The 18,616-nt window shown below is 44.0% G+C and overlaps 1 protein-coding gene across 2 annotated transcripts in view; it reads right to left on the reverse strand.

Annotated features, from left to right (window-relative positions):
* The window catches only part of LOC146798948 (tumor necrosis factor alpha-induced protein 2-like), a 204,617-nt gene that overhangs the window by 10,758 nt on the left and 175,243 nt on the right, over positions 1-18,616 (reverse strand). For both annotated transcript variants that reach the window (XM_085626313.1, XM_085626312.1), the window contains exons 9-11: positions 13,913-14,035; positions 12,688-12,843; positions 1,338-1,459 (exon numbers count right to left, since the gene is read on the reverse strand). In XM_085626313.1, the coding sequence (XP_085482439.1) occupies positions 1,338-1,459; positions 12,688-12,843; positions 13,913-14,035 (401 nt within the window). The remainder of the gene's footprint in view (positions 1-1,337; positions 1,460-12,687; positions 12,844-13,912; positions 14,036-18,616) is intronic.

Genomic DNA, 18,616 nt, shown 5'->3' on the forward strand with positions numbered 1-18,616 from the left:
CAAGCAGACAATCAACTTGCGCGACAGCAAAATCAACTTGAGAAGCTGCGTGCTCTGCTGCACTGCATGGTGCCGTTTGTGCTGATTTTTCAGTGCAGAGCAAGCTCCTGGCACTAAATCACAGTGTGAGCAGCACAACGTGCCTATTTCTGCCTGTTTGCAGAATTTCACGGAATCTCACTGAGTTTTTTTGTAAGTCCATGGTTTTCTACAGAGTAAAACTCCATGAGTTTCACCCAGGCCTAATAATAGTATTGTACTTTAAGAAAAACACAAAACAGAAATTCACTGTAACTATAGCTTGATCCCTCACCATGCACAGTGATGTCATCAATGATGTCATAGAGAATGTCATGAGTGATACAATATGTGAGCTCATAATTCGTGTGTGCGAGGGCACAGGTCACATTTGCCCAGGAATCTGGACACGGGACATTTGTAAGCCTTTCCTGGCCTGCTTTACACTTGATCACACCAGATTGCTGACAGCTGTCACTGACCTTTTTTTGCTGTACCTTTGAAAACAAACACAATGAAAATTGCCCTAGAAAAAGGAGAGGTTAAAGGAGAATAAAAGCTTAAATGAAGTAGTGGCTAAATCACAAACACTAAAAAGATGGGAAATTGACTACTTCGAGTAAGGCTTTAACTTAAGCTGACACATTTGCTGTCCTCACTCAACCTTAACTCGCACACTCATGTACACTGTTTCCAACAATCATGTTTACTAACATAGAGTGCCACATTACACAATTTACAGTATTACAAAGTACATAAATAAAGAAAAACATTAATCTATACACTTATCCAGGCTTCCATTCACGCATTCCACAAGTAATGGAAGGTGTAGGAGTTCACGTAAGTTGAGGAGGTGTAGTCCAATGACGAAACCATTAGGCTTTGAAATCCTTAGGAACCAAACTTTGTTCTAGCTTCTCTACTCGACAAAATGCATATGTAGGCCATTTCCATTTTTTCAGAGACATTACAGCGGGAGTACATGGATGTACATATGAGCAGGTTAAGCTCCACCGTAGAGTAAAATAAAAAAAAACGGTGTCTTATCCGGTAGAGTTCATAGTTCGATTATGAGGATAAACGGATTCCACTTTAACCTTAAAAATCAAACATATAACCAAAGCATATGCATTAAGAGTTGGTGTGATAAAGGAGGAGTGGAAATGAAGTACTCTACAGCATCTTATGAAGTGCAAATTCAATTAACAAACTACGTTTCAGAAGAATTGAGTCAAACAAATGGAAAGAATCGAAACATTAATCATTTTTTGTAGGCCACCAAACTCATAGTGCAGTTTCAATAAACATGCAACACTCACCTTATATCAGGGTATTGATGTGCAAGTGAAGCAACCACGAGTTTGATAGCATCTATGTCTTGAAGATTGACAATTTCTGCCAATTTTGGGATAGCATCGTTTAAATATCTTGCCTGTGATCCCTGAAATGTATCAAAAAAATAAAAAAATCAGCAACAAAATGTTCCATGGAGTAAAATACATAAGGTCAATTCAGAAGTATCACTCTTTGTTATAATTCCTTTGCATTTTTAAATGTTGTATTTTCAGTTGTAAATATTTAATTATAAAGCATAATTTGAATAAAAAACATATTGCATAGACCCACAAGAACCATAAACATACAAAATGAAATGAAATAGCTCATTTAATATAGCTCACAACTACTCATACTAGAGTGTCCTGGCGCAAAACAGCGGGAAGAATGGTTGGAAAGATGGGGACGGGTTAGTTTTTAAAAAGCCAGGTTTTAAGGTTCTTTCTGAATGTTAACAGGTCTGTGGTTGGTCTCAGAGGTTCTGGAAGATAGTTCCACATCCTTGCACTGAGGAAACCCAACGATCTTCCCCCATACGCGCACTGCGTATGTTGCGAACGAGGGCAAAGTTGGCATTTGTGGATCTTAGGGATCTAGCGTTTAATGCGATTTTTCAGGTAGCTGGCTCCTAAGCCGTAGAAAGCTTTAAAAAAGAACACCATTGCTTTGAAGTAGATCCGTTCCTTCATACATAGCCAATGCAGGGAGCTTAGAATGGGGTCATACTTGATCTGGGTTAAGACCTCACAATAGCTCTGGCCGCTGTGTTTTGCACCACTTGCAGGAGCAGGATGAGACATTTGGGCAAACCGAGTTACAAACTGTTGACATAGTCTAGTTTAGATGTCACGAAGGCTTGCACCGCAATCTTTGCACTGTCGGGTGATAGCAGTGGTAGGAATTTATTTAACATGTGGAGTATACCAAAGCATGCGCCTGTTAAAGTTTGGATCTGAGGGCACATGGAGAGAGTATTGTCGATGACAATACCTAAGTTGTTGACATTCTCCTTAGCTGAGGGTGGGGGTGGCAGGTCTTTTGGCCACCAAGTGCTCCAGTTGTATGTTTCAGGTTGCTCAAAGAAGAGGACATCTTTTTTGTCCGGGTTACACTTCAGCTGATTTATCTTCAGCCAATTAAATACCTTTGTGCGGCAGGACCTAATCTTTGCGCCGTCAAAGACAATTCCTTTGTCATATGTAAAAATCAGCTGAGTGTCATCCGCGTATAAGACAATTTATGTGCCCTCTTCTTCTACCAAAGGTGCAAGGAGTGATAGATATATATTGAAAAGGGTGGGACTGAGAATAGAGCCCTGGGGAACACCCACATTCATGGCAAATATGGGAGATGAAAAAGGGGGTTGCCAGATGTCCTGTGATCTGTTATCCAAGGAGGAGGACATCCATGTTAGGACGGTCCCGCCCAATCTGATGTTTGCTAGTCTATCAAGGAGCCTCTCGTGTGGAACTGTGTCAAAGGCTACCGATAAATCGAGTAGGATCAAGACAGCCTTTCCTCCTTGGTCTAGCTTACCGTTGATAAATTCTGTCACCTCCAACCAAGCAGACTCCGTGCTATAATTAGACCTAAAGCCTGATTGAGAATCATGAAGTAGCTTCCGGTCTTCGATGTGCTTTAAGAGGGCCCTGTTTATATGTTTCTCTAGCACTTTAGAGAGGGCACGGAGAAGGGAGATTGGCCTGTAGTTGGCAGGATCAGTCTGATCGGCATTAGCTTTTTTTAAGAGGGGTATAATCTTTGCCTGCTTCCATTAGTGTGGCCCATTGCCAGAAGAGAGGAATAGGTTAAACAGCTTATTAGCTGTAGGATTGATGACAGGAGCTAATAGATTAAGAATATTCACTGGGCAGGGGGCAGTTGGAGAACCTGACTTTATGCTTTAGAGAAGAGAAAGTGACTCTTTTAATTGAATCTCGGGGAACGATAGTAGAGTAGGGGGTTCCTGCAAGACAAATTTTCCATTTGCCATGTGGTAGAGGTCAGTTCTTCCTCAGAGATGTTATCAAAGTCTTGTTGGATTACGGTGATCTTGTTATGGAAAAATTGTGCTATCTGCCTAGACCATTCCGCCATGCGAGGCCCTTCCTTCTTGCTGGCTTTAGGGGAGGTGAATGATTTCACTATGCTGAAAATTTCTTTCTTCCTATTTTGGGCCGATTCTATCTTGGTCTGGAAGAAGTTTTTCTTAGCCACCCTCACCAAGGTATAGTGAGCTTTTAGGATGTCTTTATAAGTTTTCCTATCTTCAGGCAGATAATGTTTACGCCATTTCCTTTCCATTCTTCTACAGTTCTTTTTTCTAATTCCGAGGGAATCATTAAACCACGGCAATGGGGGGCTGACCTCTTGGAGGAGCGTGTGGCTGCGGGTGCGGCGGCATCAATGTTTGCTCAGAGCCACAAATCTAATGAGAGGGCATCCATATCAGGGTTGCCTGTCAGCTCCGGGGAAGATCGATTGAGGCGATCTGCTAGCATCGGGATAGATATTTTGTGAAAAGCCCTGTATTTGGAGTCCCTCTGAATTGTATTTGACAGGAGAACTGTACCTAAGTTAGGAATTATGAAATTGAGAAGGAGGTGGTCTGACCAAGTAATAGGCAATGGTGGACTTGCCAATAGGTCTAAGTTGTGAAAAAATTTGGTCGAGGGTATGGCCTTTCTTGTGGGTGGCCACAGAAATTGATGGAATAAGATTGCAGGCCTGCATCATCTCCAGCAATGAGGTTTGTTAGAAATGGGGTTTCTGGTTGGCAAAGGCTTGCGCCAAAGCCAGGCAGAAACCACCACTCTAGTCAGGGCAAGGGAGTTACACACTGAAGATAACCCATGCTCACCCCCTTGGTAGCTTGGCACGAGAAGTCAGGCTTATCTCAGAGGCAATGTGTAAAGCGTTTGCGCAACACACACACAGCAGCAACACACTAGGCACACTACAAAAGGAACTCCACAGAGGGTTATATAAAAAAATAGCCTTTGTATCATAAAATACATTAGAAACCTAATCACACATTTACACTGTGCCAACTGGCACGCACAATATTCACAGGGGATTATATACAGGACCGTGCTAATCGGGCCACTGTCAGAACCATCAGAATGTAGGTAAGTAAATGCAAAACACAACCAATAACTACTAGTACCATAATGGCCTAAGCATTATCACCTGCAACATAAACACATTATGTCTGCATCACTTTAGGCCTTAGTCACATTACGCATAACTCACATTACGCCTAAATCACACTACGCATTAGTCATGGGATACACTAGGCATGAACCTCATAAACATAACATTAGGCATAAAACACATTAGGCCCAAACCTCATTAGCATAAACCTATCATGCAATAACCTCATGAGCATAAATCACATTACGCAATAATCATTGTAGGCATCACCTTAGCATAAACACATTACGCATCAGGCATCATCCCAAAACCTCATAGCATGACATTAGGCATAACATTACGCATAAATGACATTGGACATATGCCTATTATTCGGGAACTCGGTAGTGCACCACAGTAACACCACTACAAGGTGCATAAATCACCATAGGGCCTTGCCCCCTTTCACCATCCCACCTATGACCCCCCAGGCCAGGTGGCCTCCTCTGGGGCTCAAATGCACTCTGTCCCAACTGTCAGGGTTCTCGGGGGGGGGGGGGGGGGGGGCTTTCATAGGGCCACTTGGCTGCCTCAGCAGCATCCACAAGGTGCGCACTCCTCCTTTACTTAAAAGAACTGGCCCCCACGTTGCCTCCTCCGATCTTCTCCTGGGCAATTCTTCTTCAATGCGGTGGGGGCAGGCACCGACAATGTGCCTCGGGCCCCCTCTGCCGCAATTGCCACACTGCTGCTGCACGCGGGGCTCTCCCTCACGCATGGGAGCCCCGCTTGTTCACCGGCTGCAGCTTCCGTCTGTCTACTTCCTGGTTGGTTCACCAGTTCGGGATGGGCTCCCGCCTGGCTTCTGCGACATGCGGGGCTCTCCCTTCGTCACGGGGGTAGGCTCCCACTGAGCATTTACAACAAACAATTGATGGACCGAATGCTGACAATGCAGACATTCTCCCCCAGTCAAGAGATCTGGGTTAATTCCATCGTTCTTTTGCCCACTACACCACCCCAGTTTAGACATGGCCATATGCAAATCAGTCTTGACCCTGTGCCTCATGAGAACAGTCCAGCCCGAACTGCCAAGCCATGTCTTCCCTGGACCAGAATCAAGCATCCTAGGACCGGTTTCTGGCTATCAGCCGTCATCAGCCAGGATAGCTTGACTCCAGTGGCGTAGTGAGCACGGGTCCCACGTCTGGGAATACCCATCCCACTTAGGGCGAAAAGCTTTACAACAAACAATTGATGGACGGAATGCTGACAATGCAGACATTCTCCCCCAGTCAAGAGATCTGGGTTAAATCCATCGTTCTTTTGCCCACTACACCACCCCACTGAGCAGGCAAAATGCGGGGTGGGCTCCCGCAATTATAATAGCATTACGGGGGAATCCCTACGATGGGGATTCCCTCATTCTCTCTCCACAAGGGCTGCAGCACCGCGCTGCGAAGCCCACGCTCTCCTCTCCATTTAGGGGCCAGGAAATTAAAATAAAAGTGCTCACGGGGCACTAAAAGCCATAGTCCGTGTTAAACCTGAGACCACTAATTCTGAGGTTTTTGAGCATTTTATTCCGCTTAGTTTTGATAATTCAAAAAGACATTCATAAATCAATTGGACATGTCTTTTAAAAGGAAACACCACATTAGTAAATCACACAATTGCAACACATTTGTATGCGTGATTTAGAAGACAATATATACAACACATACATAATACCAAACGTTATTTGTGACAAAAATATATACAACAAACCAATGATCACAAGACAAACATCGATAAATTATGTGTGCCAGCCTGAAACACTATGAATTGAAGAACAGATAATGGACATCTGTCTGCAGCACAATTAAGAGCCGAAACCAAACCAAGTCCGAGTCCTGAAGAGAATCCGGGAATTGTTGGGGATTCGAAATGCGTTGGCTGTTGAGTGTGGGGGACGGTAGAACAGGGTGTGCCACAAGGGGACTGAATAGAAATTATTTCCCCCTTGTTCTAGGTTGTCAACACCCTCAAGTAGGATATGCATCCCCACCCTCCCACAGGCAGGACAGTAGATATGTGTCTTTGAATGAGCAATTGTCCGCCTTGTGTTTTCAGTGCAAATGCAGGACTGGTTTAATTTCAGGCTGGCACACATAATTTATCGATGTTTGTCTTATGATCATTGGTTTGTTGTATATATTTTTGTCACAAATAACGTTTGGTATTATGTATGTGTTTTATATATTGTCTCACAAAAGACATGGTTCTAATTCACGCATACAAATGTGTTGCAATTGTGTGATTTACTAATGTGGTGTTTCCTTTTAAAAGACATGTCCAATTGATTTATGAATGTCTTTTTGAATTATCAAAACTAAGCGGAATAAAATGCTCAAAAACCTCAGAATTAGTGGTCTCAGGATTATCGCGGATATTTAAAATAAACCTCCCTTGACACCTTTCTGTGATTTCAATATTTGGGTGGGCCAGTCTGGGGAGTACAGGACCCAAGCCTTCCTTGTTTTCACTAAAAGCCAGAATCCAGCATGTTAGTCCTTAAGGCTCTGGGAAATAAAGATAAGCGCTTCCAGGTTGCAAGAGCCTTCCAGGGGCATAGCTGGGTCCAGGGAGGCCAGCACACAGGGCCCTCCAGCAGGGAGGCAAGCCCCCATGGCGGTACCTCCTGGGCCCCAGCAGCAGCAAGCCCCCAGCACGTCAGGAACAAGACCAGAACTGAAAATTTTCATGGGATCACAGCCCCTATATTTATACCAACATTTCCTTTGTCTGTAGTGCAGGGCATAGGGGAACCAGATGCAACTGGTTCAGGGGGCATTTGGAGCACTTTGTTTTGCAAGCTCCTCTTCCCCTTTGTCAGGTGGGGGCTAGGTGATCAGACACACCACAGGGGGGAAACAGCATTGTACAGGGCAGGCACACTCCTAATCAGAGTCAGGGGATTACTCCTCCCACTACTCCCAGCACAGATGTCCCATTCAGCCTAGCGCTGTCTCACCCTGCCCCTCCTGGAGCCACACACACCTCCCAGCCACTGTCACTCACAAGCCAGACATGCAATTCACATCAGGCAGGCAGACACATAGCACACAGAAATGCCAACTTCTAAAATAGTCATAATAAATCTGCACACACAATTGCGCAGCATTTATTCTTACAATTTCATACATACCAAACTCGACCACTCTGCTCCTCCCATACCACGAATTACCATTGACACACACTAATCAGGGAATCCCCAGTGCATTCCTATGGGAGGGCAGGCCAATCTCACTAATGTACACAGAGAGCGCACGCACTTTACACTGGACCACAGTGCTAAAGTGCCCAGAGGCCTAAAATCACCAACACCAGGTTACAGAAAAAGGCTAGGAGAATCCCAAAAAGTTTTGGGTTGAACCTGCCAAAAGGGCCAAGTCAAACAAGGTTGCTATGGGGTCATGTTCTTTATCCATCAAAAAACTCTAGTTAGCACTCCATACCTAAAGTACAAAGTAAATTCATATTTCACATGAATAATAAGAACAATAGTTTCATAGAAAAAGCAAAAACCGAATTGAAGATCATGTAGGCATGAGAGCTAGCAACGTTTGCAAAGAGAGACATTTACCTGTGAATACCCCTTGTGTTTTTTTCTTTTGAATCTCTGTTTTTTGGACCTCTGCTTTAGTGTGAGATCCCGTAAAGGTATCCTGTGCACAGTAATAGTTGGTTTAAAATGGTTTATGATCTTTTTGGACTGCCACCTCCAATGGTTACCATTACACAAGATCAGCTGCTGTGGTAAGATGAGGTAAGGGGTTGTGAACATGTTCAATGTGACGTGTCACACTTCTGTCCACTGGCGAAGGGTGAACCAAGAAGACTGTTGGGGCACCCACAAGTGTGTCTGCCCATCATGAATCGGACCCTTCATGTTCAAACCATATTACAAACTTTATATGTAGTTTCCTGCACCTGAAATTCATATCTCTGCCCAGATTGACCTTATGTGAATTTATTTTGTATCTTATTTGATGTGGTTTGAATTCATATCTAAGGCCCGACTTACCTTATACTAAATGTGTTAATTACTGTGCTCCTTGGAGTACAAAGAATGTACACAGTACACAAGGCGCACTACTCATAGACCTATCAGGTTCAAACAATGGTAAACATGCTTGACCGAAGATAAAACATTTAAACCATTTCTTTTGATTGCTGATTCATTTCTGTATTTAACAGTTTTGTTTAAACAGTAGCATCAACATTTATAATCAAGTGTTTCTGTGGAGTTTACACATGAGTCAATGTTGTTGTCTCTTTAACAATGTTACATCACAATGCGAAATATGTAATAGTGTTTCTTTAGAATGAAAGTTCCTTCTTTTCCCAATGCATTTCGGGTTACCATAACCATTCGTCAGGGGAAGTGTAAGAAAAAGTTTCAGTAAATAATCTGATTTGTACCCTACATGAACATGATAAAAATTGTGGCTCTGTGTCCTATTTCCAGTTAGAGAAGTAATCTCCAGGGCACATCTGAATCCATAGTGGGCTTGTGCAACCATGCGTCCTTCATGTTCTGTGAGGACAAATGAAGTTGCTCTTCAGTCTTCATCAGGTGAACTACCAGTGGGAGACAACCCCTGGGCTCTAGAAGCTCATCCTGAGCTAACTACCACTTGCTGTGCCTCAAGAAACAAGAAGAAGCAGATAGGGAGAGTGGAACAATTGACCTCGCTGGTGCGTGCAGAAGAAACAGTGTTTTTTTATGGCGGATTCTATAAGACCATGCAGCTTCAGGGTCCCCTCACATGGTCTGCAAAGTTTGTCGATTTGGTGCCATACCATGGAGAGGCAAGGCATCGGTGCTAAAATATTTAAATCCCTATATGTGAAATGCAAAGCCCACTGTAGATGCTGGAAAAGAAAAACTGAAAGCAACCAGGGGTAAGAACCCATAAACCTGCAATAAAGAAATTAAGTCTGGCTAACAGAGACCTCCCATAACCATCAACCTTGCTTTTTAGCTCAGGCCAGCCATTAACAATCAGTCTCAGACAAGCAGCTGCGGCCCTTGCAGGTAAGAGTGGTGGAGCCGAGTTGGGGGGGGGGGGGGATTCGACACTCGACCATGAGGAAAAATTAAATAATTATTTTTCCCCACGTCGTGCTCTGTGGAAATCCCACCAACCCGTCGCTCTTACCTGCACAGGCCGCGGCTGCAGACAAGGTTTATTATTAATTTGCATGTTATTGTTTAAAGTCTGCCTAGAAAATAGTTGGCCTCTCTAGGTCACTACTTTATGGTCAGGAGAAAGCCTGGGTGCGCTTGTGTTTGCCACTGGGAAATGTGTTGCCACAGGAAGCAGGGCTTTATTTTGAATTGTGAATATCTTGACAACAACTCTAGGTCTAAGTGTTTAATGTTGAAAAGCTAATGCCCATATTAATAACCTCCTGGAGGAAGGATTGCTGATTGTCTAGGTTACGACTTTCAGTCATGCAAATTGTCACATGGTGCCTGACAAATAATGGGAATAGACGGAAACTTTTGGGGTTAGTTGAACTTTGCAACAAATATTTATATTTAGGGTAGATTAATTGCACCGTGCTAAATCTGCAAGGCCCTTAAGGAGGAGTTCCAAATAGTTCTTCCTATTGAAATATTGTATATTTCTGTACTTTGATGCATAGGATTTACAAGTATGTGTTGTCATTTATTTTACATTTTAAGTGAAAGCCCTGGTTGAGTTTCTAATCCACAACACCTTCCTGAGCTAGCCTTGGATTACTCTCCTTCACTATGCTTAGAGTCAAGTACTAAATAAAATCAAAAATGTACTTGGTTCCCGGTGTGAGGGTTCTTGGTTTAAAGTCCTCAGGACACCAGAGGTAAAGGTCTTGACCAGCCTATTCTGTATGTGATTGAGAAATTAGAGAGAGAACATCTCGCTGGCACTTGCGAAATATTGCTTCTCCTTTCCCCAGGCTTGCTTAACTGAGGATGTTTATCAGGGATTATGTGAAAGTCGAAACACGTGCAAGGTTTACGAGAACTGGCTGGCGAGCATTTTTAATTTCCAGCATATGATTTACAACAATGTATATACTTTTATTTAATAAACCATTTTCGCTATGTTTCTTGAGGATGAAACTAAAGGCAAGAAGCATTCCTGATGACTAGATTAATACATTCAAAGTATGTTACTAGAAATTATTTTTATAATACACCAATAATGAAAATTGGAAGAGCCTTAGACCCTGGGTTCATAAACTGTCAAGTGGTCTAACCACCAGCCCCCTTACTGTTTTTGTGTGTCTGTGAGGGGGAGAGCCGATTTCAAGTACTGGCTCTTTAGACATTTCTGTTTATGTGTAATGTTTATCCGAAATGGAAAACAATAATGCCTCCAAAGTGCTTTTGATGACCTTGCTAAGCAGTGGTCGCCGGCACAGGTAAGAGCGGAAGGGCGGTTGGGGCGGTGGCGAGGTGCGGTGTAAGTCAACAGACGACGGGATAGGTAAAATTAAACAAAATAGTAAATGAAACTACTTACCTTGCGCTCCCCGCATCACCGACTCTGCGATGCAGGGAGCACAAGGTAAGTGTTTTTATTTTATTTACTTCTACCTATCCTGTCGTCTGGTGACTCCACTCCCCACCCTGCCCTGCCCCCGCCTCACCGCTCTTACCTGTGCTGGCTGCCACTGTTGCTAAAGACAATTTTTCAGTTTTGTTTCACTGTTGCTTCTCATCATTAAAGCAACTTGCCTGTATTTTAGTATTTGTTTGAAAGGCTCCAACAGATGACCAGTTGACAACTTGAAGTTCGACTTGACAAGCCACTATAGGCAGTAGAAAATGACTTCTGTTCAAGGCATGAGTAAACCAGAAGATTCTAGAATCCATCCTTCAGATTACGACAGATCCGATACGATAGTGCACAACGCGTTACAGGAGAGATCTGATGCCTACAATATGCTGTCCAATGAAGTTGGTATGGATCACAAACTGGTCTTGAAAATAGTCATTGCTTAAAGTTGAGACTTCCATTAATGGATACAAAAGGCCTCATTTATCGTTCCATGCCAAATCCCTTATATATTTATGGCCTGTGAACTGCCACCGACATGGTATTCTGAATCGAGGCAACGCTGATAAAAAAGGTAGGTTTTTAAGGCTGTCCGAAACATCAATAAGGATATGGCAAAACTGTGCTGGGAGGGTATTGCAATGTTGTGGAACAGAAATGCCCCTATAAATCGTAGTCATGATTCTAGATTGGGTTAAGATGATTGTTGTGAGGGAGCGGGGTTATATGGTTTGTGAAGATCAGGGAAGAACGTATCACTAAACAAAACTGAGCACCTTAAAATTGATTTGCTGTTGCATAGGGGGCCAATGCCGTACACAGTGGTCTACAGATAATAGTTAAACTTCAAGAGCCTATGTGCCAAATGAACTGCCACATTCTGCAACCTGTGCAGCTCTCCTCCTTCTTCTCTCCAGAATGGAGAAATGCAGACTTGTGGCTACGCTGCATACACTGGAGATCTGGATTCCAGTCCTGAGGCGGTTACTTGACAAAACATTGTGTGATTGTGGGCAAATCGCCAAATCTCTGCGCGCCTAAATGTGTAGCTATGTGTGAAATATGATAAAACTGTAAGTATGTGAAATGTAATGTCGGTGGGTAATCCACATTTGTGAATCCCCAATTCTTGTACACTGTCTTGTGTTGTCTCCGACACCCCATTAATGTGTAGCACTCTGTTTGGTAACCAGCTACGTACATGTTATATAGATACCAGCACATGCACCAGACAAACCCATGTGGACTGTATTGCTTTAGTCGAGGTGGGAGAGAATATTTGCACTGATAATAGACATCTGCTCTTACTCTGGTAGGAGAGATCTTCATCACCACCCTTGGCAGACAAAAACTGGAAGACCAGTCTTTCTGGACCTGGTCCTCAAAAAATCTTGCTTACAGAAGACACCCAGGTTTTTGGGCCCTGGAACTTGTCAGGGTGGTTGTAACCTAGAATTTTAGCCACAGGGTGCTGGATCAGACAGACTGACAATTTCACACAATCTGTACCTCAGTCTTGCTCCCGTTCAGTCCTGAATTGTAACCAGACACGCTCACAAAAGCCTGCACCACCCCTTAGTGACCTTAAAAACACATGGATGAAACTTACATGAGTCATGCAGCATTCTTTCATCTGGGCTGCATTTTCAAACATTTGCTTTGCTAGGATCTTCTGATGCTCAGGGCTCTTGAAGCTGACTTTCTTCTTCATTATACGAGTGATGTATTCTTTCACCAAATAAAGATGAATGGTCTCCACAATTTCCTTTTGGCAAAAAGAAAAATGCGATATGATTTTTTGTGTCAGCCTGTGCTCCATTGCAACATCGTTTTATAACATGTGCTGATCCCAAAATAAAAGGCCTGTGCAAACGGATTGACCTTCTAAATGCTAAATAAAAACAAATGGCTTAGTTAGCGCCTTGTATATGTAATTCCTGGACCACAAAACTAAGCTAGCACTGTATAAGAATGTGCATACTTTGTTTAGGAATTTAACTGTAAGGTCTGGCTCTCGCTATTTGTAAAGCGCTGAGAGGCCAAGTAGAGTGCCAAAAGCAGAGGAAATCAATGAACTTTAAGCAGTGTGGAAAACATTTTAGAGGCCTGACTGAAATCATGATTTAAAACACCTAGGGGCAGATTTACAAGCCCCGTGCGCCACTTTTGCGCTGCGTTGCATCACTTTTGTGACGCAGCGGCGGCGCAAAGCTAGCGCCATGCTGCGACAGATTTACAACGTGATGCATCTAGGGAGATGCGTCACGTTGTAAAGCCCTGCGCCACATTAAACCCATGTCAGGTTTAATGTATGCCGGGTGGGCGTTACGTCGGAAACAGCTTCGGAAAAGTGACGCAGTGAAATCTACAAGATATCACGCAGTCACTGTTCCGACGCTGGTTCGTCAAACCCTTACGCCTGCTTCAAGCAGGTGTAAGGCGTGACGCACCATGTTAGGGATAGGGCAGGTTGGAACAGTGCTGGAGTTGCGTCGCGCTTGCGACACAACTTCAGCACTGCGCCAACCTTACGCCGGCAGATGCGTCACGCATCTGCTTGTCCTTGCGCCACGATGCACCGCATTGTAAATGCGGCGCATCTGCGGTGGCGCAAAGGCAAACTTGCATGACGCATCTTCCCTGGCGCATCCCTTCTGATTTGCAGGGATGCGCCAGGGAACGTAAATCTGCCCCCTAATTTTCTTGCTGATTGACATACCTACATTGTGATCATTCTATTAATCTTTGGAAAGACAGGAGAGGCTTTAGGTTACCAGTAACTCCACACAAAAAAAACCCCATAATTTTCGTTGTTTCATTTCTTTTGCCCTTACCTGATAATAGCCACTTTTGAGAGTCCTGAATCTTGGAATGTGTTCGTCTGATATTTTAACAATTTGTTGAACATTTCCATTACTGCAAAGTCCATTCTTCTCTGAAAGCTTTTTAAAATAAGGCTGTGGAAGAAAGAGAATGTTCAGTTGCAGAAGCATATTACACAAAACACCATTTGTGAAAATGAAAAGCTATGAACTTCTAAGTAGGCCCTGCTGAAACACTTTTTAACTCATGCAAAATGTGTGCATTTATTAGCCATGGAACTTTTGGTTGGGCAGAAAAAATTGTGTGGCCATAATTTCCTCCGGCCAGAATGTCATGTGAATTTTGAATACGAGGTAAGCCCGCAAGATATCGGTAAGTACATTTTGTGAAATTTCTAGACATTTCAAGGGACTGCCATCACATTTCATTACATTTTATGAAAAAATAATTTCGCAATTTCACCCACACCAACATTTAAGAACGGTCAAAAACAATTGTGCGTTTTCCTGTTTTGTTTCTATAAAAATATATGTAAAATAAGAGCTGTAAAGATTGTGAGAGTAGGCACAGGAGAGAATATGTGAGTGAGTGAGAATGGATTCTGGGTCTGTCCTAATTGATCAAATGTACGGTGGAACAAGAATGACTATTGAGCCTATCAGAACAAGGAAGCTTTCGCTAAACACAGAAGCCTCCAGATCTTTGCAGTTCCCACATGTGATGCCGTGGTGTACTGGTGCACACACAGTGGCGTATCTAGGCACTTGGCCGCCCGTGGCGGTCCCTGACAGGGGTAGGAGACATGATACCCGGGCTGGCGTCGCGCGCCCGAGCAGACCTCACTGCCCCGTGTCGTCTTACAGTCGGACGGAATGGGCCACGTTAACTCTGAAGACGCAGGCAGGGCTGTTTATAGACAGCTTTGAATATCACAGACTGTGCTCTAAATCTAATCCAGGCTTTATTTGGAAGACTGGGCAGTGTTTCAGCAGATGCTCAAAGTGGTTTCGCCCTCCTGCAGACTTACCAGCGGGCTTGCCGCTGCGTTTAGTGTCTTTTGCATCCCACATGTTTGAAACTGTAGTATTGTATATCAAACCATGTCTCCGTCATACAGGAAGAGCTTAAAGAAAGCGTATTGGAGGCACAGTCAGTACAATCAAGAACAGGAAGCACTTTTATATAGCTCCCTCCCGGGGGAGGGGGGGATTCATGTTTGTTGTGACCATGGGTGCCTTACTCGGTCAGATGATGGTCGACACAATTCCATAACATCAGTTCATCAGAGAAGAATGATTGTCCCCCAGAACAGGCCTCTATTAGGGGTGTAATCAAGTTTATTAGCAAGGAAAAAATACGTTGTTTTCTTGATTTAAAAAATAAATCAAACGTTGTAAATAATGTTGCAGAGAGGAAAAAACAAGCAGTGGTAAAGCCATTATGTCTGGCTTGCAGGACCGAGGGGTTTCACAATGCCTGTATTTTCACTCTAAAAAACAGAAGAGTCGGGCATTATGGATCTTACTGATCTAAGGACGGATGCCTTATCATGAAATAAAAAATGACTCAGATTCAGAGCTTGAAAGGGCTAGCCTTCACGTGACATCTCCGTGTGGCCCTCACTAAAGATACCAATGAAGTGAAGATGCCCACCACTACGTCTCCGCTGCTCCCACCTTAACTATTAATACAGAGGTCGCACGAAAACTGATGGACTGGAATGTGGCCCAAGCGGCCATCAGTGGCTCAAAATAAACCAAGCATTCCTTCCATCACATTATTGTTTGAGCCAATTGATACCCCAAGTGTGACAGGTATGGCCAGATTTAACAGATGCTCACTGTGCCACAGGGTTCAAGCTATACTTCACTGGAGAGGCTAAAGTAGTCTGAAACCAGTCTGGGGTTGTTTGCATTCCCATCTGAAGAGGACCCAGCCTGGAAGTTCAGTCTGGACTGTTCCTCATGGAGTAGGACCAAAACTGATTTTCATATGCCCGGTCTTGGTCTAGAATGGCACACAGGGCAAACCATGATGGACTGGGACTTATCTCTGAGTGGTCGTCAGTGGCTGAGGTTAATTTGAGCTTTCCTTCGATCACTTTGTTGTTTGCTCCAGTTGACACCCTAAGAGTGAAGTGCTTGCCCAGACATGGATTCTGTGCTATGTGTGCCACAGGAGTCAAACTAAGCCTCACAGACGAGGTTAGGATTGCTACCTTTCCTAGACAAAAATACCGGCCATTTATTCACATTTTAAGATTCTGCCAAGAACCAGACATAATACTTAAATAGAACTTTATAAAAATAGTCTGGTACTCATTGTTAATGTGGCCTTTCTATGTTTACTTTAATTGTAAGTCAGGGATCATTATGACAGCCAAAGAGCATGTTTTATAGAAAGATTTTATTAGATTTACTGTTTAAATTATGTATTTCAAAAGAGGAAAAATTACCTGCTTTAATTGATTTTTCGACTTTTTCTACTGGTTGGTACATGAAAATGCTGGCAATGCCGGTAAAAAAAAAAACAGGTCGCAACCCTAGACGAGGACCAAGTAGGCCAAAACCAGTCTGGGGTTGCTTGTCCTCCCATCTGGAGAGGACCAGGTTGGCAGTTCAGGGTGGACCATTCCTACTGGAGCAGAACAAAGACTGATTTTACATACGGCTGGTCTCTGCCTAGAATTGCGCAGTGGGTGTAAAAATTCTGGACTGGAATGCAAGCCAAGGGATCACTAGTGGCTGAGAATAAATCAAGCATTAATTCCATCACCTTGTCGTTTGCTTCAGTTGATGTCTTAAGTGCAACAGGTATGTCCAGACCATGGTCTCTTGATCACTGTGTCATATGACTCAAGTTATACCTCTTGACAAGGCCTAAGTGAACTGAATCTAGTCTGGGTTTCCATCTAAAGGGGCCTCACCTGGCAGTTCGGGAAATTCCGATCCTAATGAAGCAGGACCAAGACTGATTTGCACATGATTAGTCTCTATCTAGAATAGCACAGTGGGTGAAAAACAATAGAATGAAATGTGGTCTGATTAATCGCCAGTGACAGAGATTAATTTAAGTTTTCCTTCCACCACTTTTTTGTTTGTTCCTGAGGTTAAACACAGATGTATTAAGCGCCCAAAAATTCCCATGAGGAAGTACAAAATATCTGGCTGGCTCTCAAAATGTCTACCCCAAGCATTGCCTGATGACACGCTCCTAAGTCTGCCTGCTGTATCAAGTTTAGTGAACTTCCTCAGTTATACATGGTAATGGTGGGTCTTGCTTGTCGAGACGGAGTATACACCTTTTGTTTGGTTGCAGAGACGAGGAAGTTCCCGGGGACTCAAAATATAAATTCAGGAGTCTGATGGGAGCATCAAGGAAGCCATCAATTGAGAAGAGTAGGGTATCCTTGGGCATTAAATACTGAATGTGCGGGACACGACTCTGTCCAGCTCATTTAGCTCTCAATATCCCAGCAACTACAGCTCTTCCCTTCGCAGAAGGGCCCATACACTCCAAACGGTTGTATGACAGAAGCATGCATGGCTAAACCACCTATGCCTTTGCAATGCAGTCCCACAACAAATGCGTCCTAACAACGCATTTCTTTACCACGCAATTTCGTGGTAAAGGCATGATTGGTGAAGGGATATGTGTGGTAAAGATAACTCCTCAGCCCCCTGCCCTGAGCCCTAAAATCCAGCCCCAAGTACTTACAACTACCCCATCCCCAGACCCGCCCTTGAGCCCTAAAACTGACCCCAGCCCTGAAACCTGCCTCTTCCCACGCCCTGACCTGAGCCCTAAAACTCGACCCCCACACCCTAAAAACTTCCCAGACCCCAGCCCCCCCACCCTGAGCCCTAAAAACTGACCCCAACCCTGAACTCTACCCCGACCCCCTGCCCTTAACCCTAAAACCCTGCCAGTGTCTTAAAAACAACCCGAACCCCCATGAGCTGTAAAAACTATCCCCCAAAACCCGGCCCCAGTCCCACTTACCAGACCGCATCCCGAATCTTCCTCTGCCAGTCCTACCACTTCCTGTGCCTACCCATCCGTGTATCTAGACCGCGCACTGCCTTAAGCACATATATGACTGGTTAAGGCATATGCGTGGTTAAGGCAAGTGTGGTTCAGCTTGAGGGGAAATGGCACGTGTGGCTCAGTCCTTGTTGTAAAGGCCGTTACCCACTCCAAGCCACCCTTGTGCTAGAGCTTGGGATGGCATGAAGCTGAGAGCGAGTGCAAACTGTTTCAAATGAAGAAGGTAGAAGGTAGAAAGACATGTTAGACTGCCAGAATACCAACCTTATGAAGGTAATATAGCAGCTATTTGTAGTGTGTATAATCTTCATTCATGGCAAGGTATTTAAAAACATTTGTGATGTAAAGAGACAATCCTACATAACTATTAAGCTGCAGGGGCGGCTCCTCCATAGGGCGGAAGAGCGTCGCCTCACTCCTTTCTCGCAGTGCAAGAAGCAGAAACATAAAATGGTATTTTAAATACCATTTTATGTTTCTGCTTCTCGCACTACGAGAAAGCAGAAGGGTATGTCTGGTTGGGGGTGGGCGGGTGAGCGGGTCGGGGAGGAGTGGCTTGCCCAATGCTGTGGGTCCTGACTGTTTGGTCGACCCACTGGGGCCGACTAAACCACTCAGCGCACTCTGGATTTTCTCTATGTAGGCTGCATGCAGCCTACATAGAGAAA

Source organism: Triturus cristatus, chromosome 9 (genome assembly GCF_964204655.1).
Source record: "Triturus cristatus chromosome 9, aTriCri1.1, whole genome shotgun sequence".
Taxonomy (NCBI): Eukaryota; Metazoa; Chordata; class Amphibia; order Caudata; family Salamandridae; genus Triturus; species Triturus cristatus.